An 18,865-nucleotide genomic window follows, 5' to 3' on the forward strand; every position below is an offset into this window, starting at 1 on the left:
AAGGGATGGAGATGATATGATGGCACTGCCACTCTTAAGGGAACATTGGCATGTGCTAGAGAGCAGCAACTGACAGGATGGATGCAATTAGAAGGTTTGACTGTCAAGGAAGTATTTCAAATACAAAACCCCAGTGATGCGTCAACACAGAAGGTGTATCATAGTATAGTAAAGTGGGAGGCTCCAATTCATCTGAGTTGAGCCATGAATTCACTAGATGGTCTTAAGCAAGTCACCACCTCTCAATTCCAGCCTTCAGTCTGTAATGTGGGAACAGTATTTTAAAGAACTGGTTTTGGTTTTTTTACAGGACTGTTTTAAGGATTGCTGAGGCTATGTATGAAACAGTATATGTTTACTATGAACTGACACAGTAATATTACTGGTCTTGCTTTGCCAGTTACAATCAATTTGCTTAGGCGATAAGAGATACCCCATGTGTCCGTATGGATTCCAAATCATGCTGAAATGGGTAGTAACAGTCTGTGAATTAATTCAACCCATGCAATGCCACTTACACTGTTATTCATGCCTAAAAACTTTTGGTTAAGGAGTTGGAGTGGGGGAGTGGAGGAAACAGAACCAGTCATGTGAGGAAAGATGCGCACACAATGTTATAGAATAGCTATCTTAGTCAAAATTAACAAATGAAATTACTCTTGGGAGTCATATGCTATGTTTTTGTTTGTAGGAAGGTGAATAAGAAAGGTGAAGCCTATTTTTATTCTGTAGTTTTCTGATAAAGTAGCCAGATTAAGAATTGCAAGGGGGAGGGCTATTATTTTACAGATGTCTCTGTTTTTGGCATTGCATAAATCATGGGGTAAGCACCCGTGACTCACCTGTCTGCGGTAGGTGGGGTTTGAATTTCCCTTCGTTTTCCCCCTCAGCTAATCCTCTCCCTCTGCTGTGAATGGCTGCAGAAGGTAGATCGTATATGAGCCTACAGTACACACAAAAGATGCCTCCTGCCCATGCAATACTTACCCAATCAATTAATCAAATCTGTAGTAAGGCCCCACAGAAAGACACTAGTGTCATACTGGGCTTAGTTACATTGGTCCAAGTAGGCAATATATGAATTGAATAACTATGCAACTCATATGTTTTGGAGTACAGTTTTACAAAAATAGGAAGGCTCTTTTATAGCAGGCTTTCCTGATGCTACAAATAGTAAAAGACAGGAGTGGCAGCTGATATTTTATACAGCAGAAAAAGTTGATACCATGGCTTACAGATTATTTTCCAGTCTATTCAGAGCCATTTTAGTCCAATTCCATTAGGCTGGTATCATAGGTCAACATAATCCTACTGTGGTACAAGCCAAGCCCCTCTATAAACCCTTTCCCTCCAGAGTACCATTCTTGAGGTACCACTATGATAAAAATTTGTTTACTAAATCTAAAATATTACACGGCACTTCCATGTAAAATAATGGATTGCTGTTCCAACATTTCTACAAAGGTGCATGAAGATTTTTCTGCTATTCCTTGACTCTTAATTTTCCAAATTCATTCCCAAATCCACTGGTAACAAACAAATACAAAGTATCAGAATTAACATTAGAAGTGTTCTCATTCCAATGCAGATAGCACAGAATGTGACAGTATTGATATTCCTGGAACCTTCCCTAGCATTCATCTCTGTTATTAATAAGCAGATAAAAATAGTCAAGGCTGTCTGTAAATTAGCATGAGGGGGAAATGGATAATAATCCTAGATGTATGTGGCATAACTGATTTCCACCCCTTCCCCAATCAAATCACTTAAGTGTTTTTCTTGCATTAATTGATCCAGTACATTTGGTTGCAGACTAAAGTTGGCAGCTACGTTGCATGCTGAGTATTCCTTCTGGCTCTCATCTCAGGCTAGAAACAAAGAACTTGGTTCATTCCTTATTCCTCTCCGTCTGCCTTGTCTAGGATAAGGTGAAAGGACATAACAGGGAAGACAGAGATATCTAGCTTATGTGTATCATACCTCAGTGAGTTAGTTGTAGAGCCTGATGAAGAATTTTGAGTTCCCCAAACCTAGTACTGAATTCAAGGAAGCTATAGGCATTAAGAAGAGCGCCACAAATGTCAGAAAAAATATCCAAATTAAGATCTGCCAGTATCATTAAGTGAAAAATCCAGTCCTGTATCACTTAAACACAAACACACACACACACACACACACACACACACACACACACAGCAGTTTGTCAAAGAAAATCAGCCCCTATATATATTGAGTCTCATTTTTTAATATATTAGTGTATGGGCATGTCTTTAAGTTAACACCTTACATTAAAAACCTGACAGAACCAAATTATCGAAGGCTTTTCACCAAAGCCAGACTAAACATCTTTCCTTCTGCAGTGTTGGATGGCAGGTTGAGAGGAGTTCCCTACCAGGACAGACTTTGCTCGTGTGCTGAAGACATTGATTCCATAAAACATATTTTGCTGCACTGTGCAAAATATGAGCAAGCCAGGGCTGAACTGATATTACCCTTGCTGGTACCTTTCCCAGGAAAATCAGAGGATCACTATGTCAGGTTCCTATTGGCAGACCGGACAAATACTAGAATATTAGCAGTGGCAAAGTTTTTATCGGTGGTTGCAAGAACCAGTGATCCCTATGTTTTGAACAAAATGCTTGATTAACCTGGAGGTAGGCTGTATGAATTGTGCATTGCTTTGTAACGATTTGTTGGGTCTCTGGACCGTAATAAAGATTGAGGAATATATTAGTGGCCCCGTGGTGATTTTAGCTTATAAATTTTATTGTCTAATGTTTCAATTTGTATATTAAGGAGTTTCTATAGCTTTGTGCAGATTAGGTTATGTTTTGATAAAGTAAATGTTTCAAGTTTTTGTATCAAACTAGTATATATTTTATTGAACGATGTTGCATACATTGCAGCAGCCTTTGGCTCTAAGCAATAAACTTGACTGACTGACTGACTGACTCTCATCACCTACACAACAAGTGGCATCGATCCTAGTAGTCCCAAGTGCAGTAGCATGACAATATTTCGTCACAATACAAGGAAGCTCTGCACAAAAATGACCAATATGCTTTTCAGAAATGAAGAGCTCTTTGGCCAACACTGAGGTTGAACCTGTTGCATGGTGTCTGCTGTTAGGCAGCCCAGGGTAAGCTTCCCAGAGTGACACATATTTATTTCCAAAGCTCATATTCAGCATTTTGGACAGAATCAAAACCAATGAACCAAAGATGCATGTGAAGAGGTAAAAGACTGGGATATGGACCTAGAAAATGGACTGGAGGAGCATGGTTTAGTTCCATGTCTGAATATAAACAGTTCTGAATGATAGGAGATACCTAGAGATGGAGTGTAACTAAATAACTTAAAGTGTTATTCTACAAAATTTAAACATTGTGCCTCTTTCCCCAAAACCAGATATTTAACAAAATGGTTTGACTTATGACCAACTATGCTTACATGCGTGAAATTCCAGCCTTTTGCTAATGATAAAACTATACAATCATATCAAAATTGAGCCAAATTGTATCCTCAATACACATATCAGTAAAACACACCAAAATCTAAGCTCATCTTCTAAAAACAAGATGTAACTGTTCTGCAATTATAGGGCTGGAAAAAAAAAATCTGGCCTAGAACATGGTCTACGCTGTACAAGGCTTCCAGTGGAAAGGCCTGGCCTTGCAAACTGCTATGCACATTGATGTCAAATATTTTAATGGCAAAGGATTGAAGCACAAACTCTGAAAGCAGACATATCCAATGCCTTGAAGTATTTGGGGCCATATTTTGAAAACAATGGCATATAAAGCCTAAAGTTTTCAATTGTTTCCTGCATTCTTTTGTCTGTCAGAGACCTCTCTCATGCCTTTTCTTAAATTTGGAACAGCTTTGCCACTCAATGTTCTTCAAATTAACATTCTCACGTCCCCATGATGTTCTTCTAAAACAGACCTTCCTGCACTGTAATTATGGATGCATCAATATGCTGGGAAAATGTGAGAAGAGAGTATGCATGCTCCGAAGTTCCAAATCTTTTAACTTCATTTAAGAAGGAGTCAGCTTCATCACCTCTAGGATCACAGAGGCAAAGGAAACACAATTCTCCCAACATCTCAATGAATCCATAAGCACATTTGCCAATTCCTATTTTCCATGCACTGCTCTGGTTCGCCAGAAGCGGCTTAGTCATGCTGGCCACATGACCCGGAAGCTGTACGTCGGCTCCCTCAGCCAATAAAGCGAGATGAGCATTGCAACCCAAGGGTCGGCCACAACTGGACCTAATGGTCAGGGGTCCCTTTACCTTTTATAATTTAAGACAGCTTACTGTATGGGATACCGTATGACTGTTCCCTTTGCTTATGGTTTTGCTGAAAAGCAGCTCTTTATAGAGTCAATGGCCTTATTTCAAGGTGTTTGTCCACTTATGTGTGCAGGTGGGGGGAGAGATTACAAATAATAACTGGGACTCTTCAACAAAATGTTACAGTGTATTCGTGTCACCTGAGGGTGCAGCTGAAAGGGTTGGAAAAAGGTTAGCATCAAAGCCCAAACTCCCTGTTCTAACTTGGATCTTATTTCATGTGACGTTTTAAAAAGCATCAATAACTGATGTTCAACCAGTGCACATGCACATCAGTAGAGCATGTGGCTTCAACATGCATATGAGTGCTGAATTTGCCCTGGCCAGCCAATGCACAGCTTTGGCCTGTGGTATTAACAGTGGACTACATTGCACAGCTGCCCAAAGTTCAGAGTACAACCACCTCTCTCTAATAATAAGCACTGCAGTCTTGTTGTATACTACTCTCAGCTCAATCTCCAACTCGGGTATAAAAGCAATGGGGAAATACTGCAGGGTTGTTGTGAGTTGCTTTCACAGTATCAGCTCAACCTGGAATGCCTCTAGAAAAAACTACAGGACTGTTACAAGCCAATCAGAGACTAATTTGCAGTATTCAGTTAACTGCACTGCAGGACAGTCATGAACTACACTCTCCCAGCAACTGCCCTTCCTAACAGGCAATTTGCAAACAACGAGGTGCATTAGCAAGTTTGTTTAAAAGAAAGAAAGAAAAATATTTCACACAAAATAAGCAATGAGTTACAAAGAGCAGTGACTCTCCTTCTAGCTACTACCTTGTGGGGGGGGCAGATAAGCAGGTGTCAAATTCCTGCCACATTAAGTCTTGGATTTCTATGGGTGACTTTCACTTCTGTCCTTGGAGACATTTAAAAATAGTTTCCCATTGTGAACTAGGAAGTGACCCACCCAATCATTGAAATGATTGCCTCTAACTGACACTTTCTCAATCTTCTTTCACAATCTCTTGGAGGGGGAAAGAGAGGAGAGAAATGAAGGGAAATGCAGCCAAGGAACAGATGCTGAGATACAACCATCTACCTCCCACTCTCCTCCTCCTCGCCCCATGTGTGTTCCTTGCATTCTCTCTCAGCTATAGCCTCTCCTGCCAGCTGATCAGCAGGGCCTGGAAATCTCCTGGGCTGCTTCAGCCCCATCTTCCAGTTCACTCGCAGCTTCCCGTCAGTTCCATTTTCACCCTCCCTTCTGGTTTTCTTTCTCAACTAACTTAATGTTAGCAAACATGTTCAGTCCTCAGTGGACCTGGAAGGGAGGTGGGGAATAATACTTTTTTAAAAAATTCTTAAAAATCTTGGGTTCCCACTATGTCTGGGGATATCCTTACTGAATGTGGGCGTGCCTAAGTTCTGGGGGAGGCCCAACAGGATTTTTGTTTTTTGCAAAATCGGTTTCAAGAGGATTGCCAAATAGCAGAGTACACATCAACACCTATTCCAGAGATATAAAAAACCATGTGTTTTGGGATGAATTGCAGCAAGATACAGCTTTTGATGGAAGCTGGAAACATTGTTTTCCTTTGGTTACTCACTTTTGGCAGTGCCCATTCTGACCGGGATCCATCTGCATTGTAGTAGTATGGCCGACCTTGTTCATCAACATGCTTTATCCACTACAGAAACAAAAGTTAATAAAACACTTAATACAAAAAACCCCAGATCTTTAATATATAAATATGTCAAATGGGAGAACAGAAATACTTCAGATTCTGAGCCCCCTCCAAACACACAGACAGAAAACCTCTGTTTTTATATAGCCAGAGCTGGTTATAAAGACCCGTGGAATCACACCCGGGAATAGGGAGGGGGTGTTAAAAGGCCATTCAGCCCAACCCCCTGCTTAGTCCAGGAAGCCCAGAACTAGAGTATTCCTGAAATATGGCTGTCCGTTCAAAGCATTTTTGGTCACATACCTGGAACTATAATAAATGTATAGTACACAGTATTATGTTGTCACAATTAATTTATATTGTAAGAAATAATAATTGTAATGATTTAAAATTCTGCTTTATACACATTTAAGTCCCATGGTTTCTAAATAAGAACAGCAGCTTTTTTACAACATAAAACTGGTTCTTCTCCCTACTGTCAACTATAGCAGCTCCATTTTTGAAGACATTCTAAAAAGAGCCATATTGTTATTTTATTCAAAATAGAGTTATTTTGCATGTGAAAATCTTCTGCCTTAGGCAAGAACTCTATATGAGGTGGGCTAACTTTATTTTTCCATAGTATTTTTTTTTTTTTTACTAGAACCCCTATCCCACAGCATTTTAAGGTAACAAGCATTTTAAGGAGTGCATGCTTCAGAACAACTCACAGTTAAAGGCATAACTAGCCGTGTTACACAATCCTGAATAGACACTTTTTCTTAAGAACATGAAAAGAACAAAATCATACCAAGTTTTACTGAGCCTAACCTCCTTCAGGAGAATACCAGAAATCAGGAGGCACTAAGCAGTACACCAAAATAAAAAAAATCACCCACTTGTCCACAAAGGCATAACTGTCTAGCTTCTACATATTCTTGTTGTAACACAAGGCATTCCCATACTCCCAAGAGTCAAGTGGAATGCTTCCGCAATCAAGAAGAGCTCCACAAGGTATGCAATTCAACAGAGGACCAAGTTCTTCACTGAAGTTAAAGTAAAGTAAAATTCATTCTCTCTGTCTCACACACACACACACACACACACACACACCACATTAGGACATACAATTAACAATAGTTTTCCAAAGGATATGATCCTAAGTGCATTGATTTAGAAGTCTTATTGTCTGTAATGGTGTTTTTAGGTGCAGCGTTGTGACTCATGACTATCATATAGTACTAGGAAAACTTAATCTTGCTTAACATAGTAAAGGAAATTTGGATGTACATTTCATTCTTTTTAGTGGAAGAACAGTTTACCGTAGGCTAAATGCCCAACTATTATAACTGAAGGCAATTCTCCACTACCTGAATAGTTATAACCAAGCAAACAACAACAACCGCCCCCCCCCCCCACTGAACACACTGCATCTAAACAGAACAAGGCTTTGGAGGAAAGGAAAGAGGGAAATCCACAGGAGTCCCTGATCTAAGCAGTATCTCAGAACTCAGTCTCTCACATAGCTCTTCAGATATATCCATCATTCAAATGCAGCACAGCTTGTTCTCACAGTATTTTGGGAGGTGGGGAACAGAATGAAAAGCAGGAACAATGTCTGCTGAGTCTGAATAGAATGGAACACACACTGGAACTAGATTTTGCTTTTGCTCTCTTTTCTACTCACACTGCTAGAGGGGGACAAAAAATGGGGATCAGTCAAAACAGCCAGTATCTGTCCAAGGCGACAACAGCAGTATAGAGCTCTATTCTGGAGGCAGCACATGGCACAGCCCCGTCCCCAAGACTCTCCACTTTCAGAGCAAGAGACCTTGGTTCTGGAGACAGAGTGTGTCGCCATTTTCCTCTCTTTTGTAGGAGGAGATAGTGAGTGTAGTTTGCCTTGCCTTGTGGCTAGTGTGACCTGGCACATGGTTGTTTTCGATGATGATTTAATACAGAAATCTCCGAAGTTTTAAACATTATGCTTCTCATAATTCAAATATTGAATTTTATAGATGACATTAATAGGATAGTAATCTGTTTATTCCAGCATGAAGGGGAGAATTGCATCTCCTTCAAGCATCATTTTTAGAGTTACTTTTTGTTAAACAAACCTATAACACAGTAGGGAGGGAAAGCAGCTGTTGATAATGAGATATTATGCAGTCCACAGATAAGAAAATTAACTGAACTTTATAACTTGCCAAACATGACTCCAGGTTGGTAATACATATTCAAAACTTTAAAAATTTGCTATCCAACATAAGAAACCTACAGAGTACATATAAGACTGTAGAATGACATTTCTAAACATTTTTTTTTTGCAGGAAAAGTAGAAGCTAAACACAGTACAGTCCTAATATATAAGAGCAGTTTCTTAGAGACCAAACAAAAAAGCGCCTAGAAATGAGCAAAAAACAAAAATGTTCAAGGGAGTGGGAAGAAACTGTCACTAAGCAATACTTTTCCACCACCAATGACAAAATCACACCTATATGAGTTCTTACTTACTAAATTTCTACTAGCTTAGAATATACGTGATGAAGAAAAGTGTGTACCTTTTCCTTAGTATAGTCACTGGTATATAGCGTTTGGCCATGTTCATCCAACTCTTCTGACCACCCTTTGGGAGGAGAACCATACTGACTATCTGACTGGCTGTTACAAGAACTGTTGGAGTTTTCTTGTGATGAAAGAGTCTATAAATGGTCAAACATACAGAAGTATTGAGAATTTATATTAGGTCAAATTCTAGAAGAGGTTAGAACTTGATTAGAAGTCAAAACTTTAAATGAAAAATGAATTAAGAGGCAGAAAGTGAAATACAATCTACTTCCAAGGGAAAAGGTCAGGTTATTACTGAACAGAAAGTTTTTGGAAGAGATTAGTCAGGTGAGACTCACATGCCTTTTGGGCATTTCAAAGTTGAAAAAGAATAATTTTAGCTGAGATTACATTAGAGGAACAATACACGTCCTACTGAAGTCTGAGGCAAACAAAGAAGATCCACAGAGATTGAAGCATACTATGAGCTCTGATGAGAATGTGGTTGCAGGTGGGCACTTACAGGTAATAGGCAGTGGATGGGAGTATCTAATCTGGAAGCTCCAGCTTGGGCACAGTGCAACAACCAGCCTGCAGGTTACTGGCAACTTGTTGAGAGAACTGCACTGCCTGCCAATCACTACTGGGTCAGGGACAAATGTGCTTGTGTTAACTCACAAACCCCTAAGCAACTTTGGCCCAGAGCGCTTTAAGCCCCCCAAGTACTGCTTGATTCCTTATGTTCCAGCTTAATAATTGAGATCCTCTGATAGGGAACTTCTGGTGGGTTCCTCACACCTATGAGGTTCAATTGGCCTTTACGAAGGACTGAGTCTTTCCTGTGGCAGGTCCTGAGACCTGTGTAACTCCCTGCCAGTAGAGGCTTGGGAGGAATAACCCTTGCCTACTTTCAGACATCTATTGAATCCATTACTCAGAAAGTCCTTTGAAACGAATTTCTTTCCCCCAACAAGCTTTTATCAAAGTTACTCTAATTTTGTACATTGTATACCATATGTTGGGGATATACCCTTGGGCTGGGGTATTGTTTGGTGGGGTTATTGCTGTTGGTTTATTATATATTTATTTTAGACCCTGTGATTTATGTGGAAATTGTTCAGTTTGGTTGTATATTTTTTAAATGTCATAGTTATGCGTTCTTTTAATGTTGTAAGCCGCCTTGAACATGGTTTGAGCTGTGGGAAGGCAACATACAAATAAAATTATGCATGTATGTAGTATTTTTATGAAAAGTGTGATCCATAAACATTTAATATTTATCATTCTGTCTTCCTATCAATTTTTCCCTGCGAATGTTCACTGCTCAGCAAGCAGAAATGGGACAGTTCTCCCACCAGAGGGATAGTAAGTGCAGTGCCCCAGGGTTCTGTGTTTGGACCTGTGCTTTTTAACTTGTTCATAAATTATCTAGTGTTAGGGATGTGTAGTGAGGTCGTCAACCTGCCAGGTGATAGGGATCTGGTTGGCCACTGTGAGACGCATGACTAGATGGGTTGTTGGTCAGCAGGGCTGTTCTTATGATGATACCCAACTGATAGAAGAGGTTAAAACAAAAAGTGTTTGCTGGGAACTCCAAAAAGATACATTTAAACTGAGTGACCAAGAAGTAAAATAGCAAATGGAAAATAGGCACATTGGGACAAAAAGAATCGTAATTTCACATATATGCTAATAGGATCTGAATTGCCAGTGACTGACAAGAATAAGACCTTGGTGTCATACTGGGTAGCTATGAAGAAGTTAACACAGTATGCAGAAGCTGTGAAAAAGGAAAATTCTACACTGGGGAGCATTGGGAATAGGCCTGAATATATATCCCTATTTTTATCTAGATCTACATATGGCACTCCTGCCAACCTAGCAGTTTGAGAACAGGTCAAGTGCAAGTAGATAAATAGGTACCACTCCAGTGGGAAGGTAAATAGAGTTTCAATGCACTGCTCTAGTTTGCCAGAAGCGGCTTAGTCATGCTGGCCACATGACCCGGAAGCTGTCTGCGGACAAAACGCAGGCTCCCTCGGCCAGTAAAGCGAGATGAGCGCCACAACCCCAGAGTCTTCCTCAACTGGACCTACCGGTCAGGGGTCCCCTTACCTTTTACTTATGGCACAATCAAAATTTCAAGTGAAATTGAAATATGAAGAGCAACCACTATAAGCAGGACATTCATTTAACAATACTGTAAAAAATCAAGAAAGCCCTCAAAATTTCATACTACTGAACCTCTGAAGAATATCAAGTGTTCTACTACTCTTATCTTAACTGAATTTAATGTACCTGGAATTTCTGCTGACTTAGTGAAATGCTGCTGCTTTGATAGATGAACGTAATTTATTTAAAAGCTTAATATTTTGATATTTATGCATTTTGCTGTTTTATATTTTTAGTTATATGAATTAATGTAAGGTTTGATAACTAAAAGTATTTGTTTTATGATAATTGTTCTAAATTTCAAAATAATTGATACATTTAGGAAAAAACTTTTGTTTGTTAACTATAGCTAATGTATACATAAATGTCAATTTATGAAATGTTTACAAATTCGTACATTTGTTGTATACAAATATTGATTATGTCTTCACTCTGTGAGCCACTTTGAGCACAATTATATAAAAGCAGCATATAAATACATTTTAATTTTAAAAAATCTATATCCAGTATGGCATTTCAGAGAGAAAAAATCAGATACTTAGTGAAATGGTTATGATTTATTCTCAATTTTAGGTTTTTTTTAAAAAAATCCAGTTGAACCCTGAAACATTTTGAAAGATGTTCTGGGCACCCCAAAAACATGTGATGAATACATAAAATCTAATTCAAGGAGACTCACATCTCTTATTAAAGACCCTCAATAACTTTATTTTGTTAACTTAGGTTTAAGATATCAGTTAATGTTGTTAAATCTAAGGTAACAAAACTAAAAATGCTTAATTATTTTAAAATTATCAGATGACATACCAGTAATCCAACCCAACAAACAATGAAGAGGCAGAAATGTCAGTCAATAAAACTGGGGAGGGCAAGTGTATGCCACCTTAAAACAAGCGCAAGAAAAAGTATCACACACATGGATACACACAAAAGTAATAATGCTCTAGACAATAAATATACTTTTTACATTCCCCCTCCCCTCAAGCTATTAACAGATCTTTTTTCTCAGTTCCACCTCTTCCCTTTTGCTTTCCATATGCTTGTCAATATTTCCCCTGCCAACAAGCCCATAAACATTGACTGGACACACAGACACATTTCATTAGAATTAAGGCCTTCTGTTCTTTCTGCTAATGTTAAGACACATCAGTCACAACACTAAAAATTGCTTTTAGAGTATCTGGTGAAGACCCACACATACTACTAGACATAAGAAGCTAATTCAAAGTCATAGTGACCATGGAGAATGAAACCAAGAAGCTCTTGCAGTAATAACATGTCAAAGATGTAACCATCAATAAAACTGGGAAGGGTTTTCCCCTGCTCTTACTACATTATGGTTTCGTTTACACATCACTGCAAGCCAAACTATAACTAACTGGGACTGTGCAAACATGAGTGCTCCCACAGAAGAGATTCCAGTTGCTTTGATCCTCTTGGGTCTTTTTAAGTCCTCTCTTGCGAAAAGCTAATCTAAGGTTTTGCCGAGTGTGTCATCCAAACCAAATCTAATGGTTCAGTTCTTTCCTTGCTAACCAGGAGCTGTGGACAAGATGGTGGTTGGTGAGAAGAGAGATTAACCTCTCTCTCCTGATGACATACTAAGACAAACTTTGGCTTAGCTCAGATAGGAGCTCCTCACTGGGACCCCACACATTCATGCAGTTCCAGTCAGCCATAATTTGCTTCCCACAACATGTGAACAAGGTCTGAGAAAACATGTGTCACCATTGCAGGCTAGGATGGGATGCTCCCTAAAGGGGGGGAAATAGGGTCAAGCGCTTCTGTTGCATGACTTTTAAGCAAGGACCATTTGATTAGACTTGGCTCTGATATCCTCCTCAATAAACTAAAACAAAAACTCAATGAATAATTCCATAACTGAGGTGGGAAAATTAAAACCACTGGTTGGTTGGGTTTCTTTAACTGAAGTTTGTCCATCATTGCTGGGTGCTGTTAGCATCAATTAAACTTACCTCTTGATCTACTTGATTCACAGAGTCTGCTTTACTTATGCTTGGATCCCGAGTGAAACGTGGGGGTTTCCAGGTTCTCTCTTGTGTTCCTTTGTTGTAATAGTAACAGCGTCCTGTAGTATCTTTGTGGGTCTCCCATTCCCCATTAATTTGGATTGGAGGGCTTGTAGGTAAAGGTGGGAGTGCAGACTGAGATATTTTCAGTTCTTGTAAATTAGCATAAACTGGTGAATCTGGCCTTCCTTGGCTTGGTGGTGTGATTGGCTGCAACAAAAGAAATTGCATTTTACTTAAAATATTATGATAGTAACATTGAGAGCATTGCAGCAAAATGTGTAGATCAGAATATGTGTTAAACTCCGAAGAATATCTCATCACAAGACATTTTTACAACACTTAACAGCCAAATAAACTGGAGCTGCTAAAAAAGAAAAAGGTAACCAATGGATTTAAAGAGGCTGAGATTTAGTTAAATTAGTTAAATCTGCATTCTTCACTTCAACCCAAAGGTTCCAAGGGCAGTACATACACTATATCTAAAACAAATAGTGTTGGACAGAGGCCTTCAACCCTTTGGAGTGCAGGGGCATTATTCGGAGATCTACAAAATATCCATTTCACAGAAGAAAAACCAGCCAATGCTCAGAACGGTGTCTTCAAAACAACATGCAGCACTCTTGTACACACATCCCAAAACTGACAACCATGAAAAAGGCAACCGTTCCCCACCTCAAAGGAAATGCCCCTCCAATTAATCAATCAAACAAACAAACAAAACAAAAAAAACTAGTCACTCAATTTCAAAAAAGTTAACTGGAAGGGGCTGGGTGCTCCATGGCATGCTCTGAAGATGCCCACATCGTCCTGAATTGGTCTGCTTTGAGCTGAAGTCTTGGACAAGAGAAAAAATGGAATGCAACAGCTTAGCCTAGAGCACTAGGGCTAACACCGCTAGCCTTTGATGCTACATGAATTATGGGGGGGGGGGGTTCTAGAAGACTTGTCATAGCAGAAATTGAACCAGAAAGGATTATAACTTTATACAGTGGAACCTCAGGTTGCGGATGTAATCCGTGACGGAGGCACGTCCGCAACCTGCAGCGTTTGCATCCCGAAGCGCCGCATTTGTGCAGGCACTGGCACGACTCGGCACTTCTGCACATGCGCAAAGAGCAATTTAGCACTTCTACACATGCGCCAAAACCCAGAAGTAACCCATTCTGGTTTCTGGGTTTCCCGTGGTCCATAACCCGAAAACACGTAACCTGAAGCGTCCGCAACATGGGGTATGACTGTACACATGTACAGTGAATAGCCAAGCAATGACATAAAAAAAATTCTCCATCATTCTTCATCCAAAGGTCACAAATTCAAATTCAGGAGTCGAAGTCAAGGGTTTAAAAAACATGGCAAAGACAAATATAATACAGGGAATAGTTCTCTATAAAGGCTCAAAAACCTCCACAGGTTGCACAGGAAGAATTCTCCCACCTACCCTCAAAAATTAAAGCAGATTCTATCACTGTATATCCCAAGAATTCAAAACATACAGGAATCAACATCCTTCTTTTTCAGGCAAAACTGAAGCATAATAAACCAAGCACGATCATAGAAGGTTCTATGAAAATGTGAATAATATGCTATAAAAAAACCCTGTCCATTTCATCAGCTGTACTCTACAAGTTAGTAGATAGCCAATCTAAACTTAGGCACACCTAAATCCACTGTACCAAGGAATATCCAGTGCAACAAAAGCTGCAACCCACAGAATGAACTTTGCATGGTGCTGGTTAATGATGCTCTTGGAGTTTGTACATGACTCATCACTTTATTATAAATGAATCCCCAGAACCACAAGCTATCAGAAGTAGGGGGTTTTAGTTCCTACCAGTGGTGTGAGATTTTGCTTATCTGTCACTCACAGATATTTGTTTTCGGTTAATACTTGCAGGGGAAACAGTGTTGCATATTTACTCCACACCAAGGCAGTGCAATTGCATAAACCCATGATCTGTAAAGCAGTTCCATTTCTACCAAAGTCAGAGTCTGTTTTGTGCATGTTTTATATTAGTGGTCAATATTAGGCCAGCATGGGATGCCGATTTAATATGTCAAGTTATTCATTTCAGCTTAATCGTTTTATGTAAGTTTTATAGCAGGTAGATTAGGGGTTGCATAAGGACGCACCCAAGAGGCAGCAACCATAACAGCCAGGGATGTGGTTAACTGGATATTTTATCTTAACCTTTACCACAGATCCCTCTCTTCAGCACAATGTCCCTTGAACTGTGCAATCACAATTTCCATGTATGCAGATGTTAGGCGTGTTCAATGATAGAGCACAACTTCTGAGCACTGAAATTAGCACAGCTGAAGTTTATTCTTGGTTCTAAATAAAAAAAAACACACCATAAAAGTGAGTGTGTCTTTAGGCTAATCAAATTATAATCTCTATTGCTTTATCTTTTAGGTGGCAATTCTACACACATCTATCAGGGGTTAAGTCCCATTGAACTCAGTGGGAGTAAGTGCTGAGTAAATATGCATAGGGTTGTACTGCATTAACAAACTAGTATATTTGCTCGTTCTTTGAAAAAGATACTATGCCATGCTAATATCAACAGGGAAATATAATATCCACAGGACATTTAATTATACAGAAGGGTTTCTGAGAGAGGAAATGTCCTATTTGTCTTTAGCACTAGTAACTGGAATGCCCCAATTCTTAACAGCAAGATTCATTTATTAACCATTATGTCCAATAGCCATTTCCAAATGTATCCCACACTAATTTGTACGTCCACTCTTATTTACACCGCTCTGTCTCAGTCACTACAGTAAGTCCCATTAAGAAGGAACAACATATTTTCAGCTCCATCAAGTCCACAAAGTCATCTGGTACTTCTGAATTCTGAAATACTACCTAGGGTATCCTGAAAACATTTCATCAATCGTAAGAACACTCAACTTCTATGTTTTGATTATTATACTCATATCTTACTCTTAAATTGGATTCCCAGTGGCATCCATCCAGGTTATTGATGGGATCTGCACCAATGTAGGTTTAACTACTCTGTAGATTCAGGTTCTAACAAACCATTCACTGAGCAAAACTTTTCCTAATACTTGGATCTGATTTATTTAAATTAGGCTGTGCATGTTGAAAAGCTTGCTAATGATACAGCAAGTAAAACACTTCAAATTTGCTATTTCTTTAAAAACTCTTAACAAGCAAGAGACTGCCCACTAGATGTCACTGTGGAGCCCAATGCCTGTATATTAACTGAACACTAATTCCGTTAATTGCTTTTCAAACCACCTATTTTATACACTCCATGTGCTTTAAATAATTTTCGTTTGAGGGGTTTTTTTTAGCCCTTCTGGGCCAATGGTGTTGCTGTGGACCCCAGTAGATGTTTGAAATATCTGTAAAGCATTTCTTAGCAAACCTGGACCACTTAATACCCCATGTACTCCTGAGCAATATGGGGCCAGTTCTCCTGTGGTGCTTCATTCCTTCACATAATGCTACACAAAACACGGAAGTTACACACACACACACACACACACACACACACACACACACACACACACGATGATATTTAGTGATGTAGAGCTAACGAACCAAAACCAGTTTAACCTAGTTAGCTTTACCTCAATCTTCTATTCTAGCAAAAGATGAACCAAACCTGAATAGATTTATTTCTATTCTGTCCTTTGAGAAACTGAAACAATAGCCCAGTTTACACATCATATTAAACTATACCTAAATAACTTTGGTTTAACGTGATTTAAAAATGCATTTTATAGCGCTTTTCTACAATTAATGAACATAATTTAATTATTTAATGTTACTAACAGTGTTCTGGTGCATACTACTGGAAGTCGCAGGTGTTTCACCCCTCCCTTGGTCCTGCCAGGAAACAAGCCATAGTTTGACCAAAAAACAGAAAAACAAATCTATCAGTGGAATCCAAGTTAAGTTTATTTTAACTATGGCTAAAGGCAATGTGTGATCCAGGTTATAAAGCAAACCTCCCAGACTAAAGTACCGTATTTTTTGCACCATAACACTCACTTTTTTCCTCCTAGAAAGTAAGGGGAAATGTCTGTGCGTGTTATGGAGGAAATGCCTACGGGTGGCATGCCTACGGGTTTTCCTCCTCTAAAAACTACGTGTGTGTTATGGTCGGGTGCGTGTTATAGAGCGAAAAATACGGTAAGTAGAAAGAAACCCCAATCATATCTATCCATGAAAACAAAAACAAACAAAAAGAAGTGAGTAGGAGAAAGCAAATCCTTGCATCTTGGTCCCATTTCAACCAATACAAACAAAGTCACAGGAATACTTACTATATTTTTGCTTAAACTTCTTAGGGTAAGATGTTTCAAAGTAAGAAAATCTTGCACTACCGTATCCAGAGGTTTAAGGAAAGCCTGACAGGAGCCAAGTACTCCCTACAGTCACCAAACGCTCAGAAGGAAGTGGAGCCTCCTCTTTGTTGGGTTGAAATAAACGACAGACGAATGACAAGTGTCATATGGGAGGCATCTCTCGAGCATGTCTCGGGCAGTCCCTTTTATTGAATATTACAGCATTGCCACATATGTGCTTGTTGCTGATTGGTTAATACAAATACAATGCAAGGGTTGCATATAGGCATTAATCATCAATAGATTAAAGGTTGGGAAAGGGAACACAGAATTGGACAGGTATGAAAACCTCCTTGTTAAACTATTACTAGTGATTGATATAGCAAAACTTAAAAGAACATAAATATCGCATTCCGTAGATGTGGTCAACCATGCATTAAGAACAGGTCCGGGTACGATGTTTCATGAACTCAATGTGAACTAAACATTCTAGGGTGAGTGAGGAAGGAATGTTTCAGCTTAGAGCGGTTTGCCAGACTCATGTGCAGAAGCAAAACTTCCCATCACCTCTTCCAGTGTGAAACCTCTGAAAGAGCAGCTCCTAGCCTTACTCACAGTAGGATAGCTCAATGAATTTCAAGACCTGCTTCAATTTCTACAAAAAATACTTTATTTGATTTGTGTGCACAACTTTTCTCATCCTAATGGAGAAGGCAGTATCATGAGAAACATATTAAGACTAATGTCTGGTTCATCTTTTAAACACAAGCCAATATGCATGATTTAAAATATTTCATATGCATTATGCTAAGCTGCAAGCATCAGCCAATTAAGACTTTAATCTAATTAAAATGCCTCCCAAATAGAAACCATTCTAGCAACATTCTCCCTCTCCCTCTGGGCATGATGTGTCCAGCCATGAAGACATTGCAAGCAAGAGACTAAGTGGGTTTCTCCTAGTTTGTGTTTAGCATCTTGCTGCCCCAATAGCACTTGACTCCAGCCTTTTTTGAAGACTCTAGTCACAGGGTGAAATTATCATAACTCACTAGTAGAGATGATGCTGTACATGCAGACAGTTCCAGGTTCAATTCTGTACAGAACTGAAGGTGTTGCTATACTTGATGCCAAACTAGTAATTCCATACATTCTATAATAAATGATGTTACACTTATGTGTGCTCAATTGTTAAATTGGTTCCCCACCCCTACTGTAAAATATAAAGGTCAGTGGATCAAATATATACAGTGAAGACTAAGGATCATTTAGTCTAATTAGCCAAGAAATGTAAGGGTAATTAAAGGTGGTTGTGTGAAACCCCTGACCACTCATCTAAGGGTTATTTTTGTGGTTTTATTTTTATTTGTATCTACATTAAATTTACTTTAATTGTGTTGCTTTTTGTAAGCTGCCCTGGGGGCACTTAGAGAAGGGTGGGCTATAAGTATGAAAAATAGGCAAACAAACTAATCACAGCTATCTAGACCTCTAATTTAAAGTCACTAGCTTCCTCAGCAGCAGTATTTTACGGAACCACGTCATCGGATTTGCTAAAATGAGTCACTTTGTATTTTATCATTTAAAACAAACAGATATAAGCAAACATCTTGTGAGACCTTAGTGCAGTGTTTCCCAACCACTGTTCCGCGGCACACTAGTGTGCCGCGAGATGTTGCCTGGTGTGCCGCGGGAAAAATTAAAAAATTCGAAAGATTTTTTTTTTTAAGTCAAATTTTCGATTGGGGCGCCGTCACTAGATGACCCCTGGGGTTCCCTCCCTCCCTCCCGCTCTGCGCCTCCCTCCTCCTCCTCCGGGGAGGCCCTTCCTGACTC

The 18,865-nt window shown here is 39.3% G+C and overlaps 1 protein-coding gene across 10 annotated transcripts in view; it reads right to left on the bottom strand.

Moving 5' to 3' along the window:
• Positions 1-18,865, bottom strand: part of ARHGAP12 (Rho GTPase activating protein 12) — a 72,217-nt gene that overhangs the window by 21,956 nt on the left and 31,396 nt on the right. For 6 of the 10 annotated variants that reach the window (XM_081164112.1, XM_081164109.1, XM_081164111.1 and 3 more), the window contains exons 3-5: positions 12,659-12,922; positions 8,525-8,665; positions 5,907-5,987 (exon numbers count right to left, since the gene is read on the bottom strand). In XM_081164112.1, coding sequence (XP_081020238.1) covers positions 5,907-5,987; positions 8,525-8,665; positions 12,659-12,922 — 486 coding nt within the window. The remainder of the gene's footprint in view (positions 1-5,906; positions 5,988-8,524; positions 8,666-12,658; positions 12,923-18,865) is intronic. The other 4 variants (XM_081164106.1, XM_081164114.1, XM_081164113.1 and 1 more) reach the window with 1 other exon arrangement.

Source organism: Podarcis bocagei, assembly GCF_964188305.1.
Source record: "Podarcis bocagei genome assembly, chromosome: 12".
Lineage (NCBI taxonomy): Eukaryota > Metazoa > Chordata > Lepidosauria > Squamata > Lacertidae > Podarcis > Podarcis bocagei.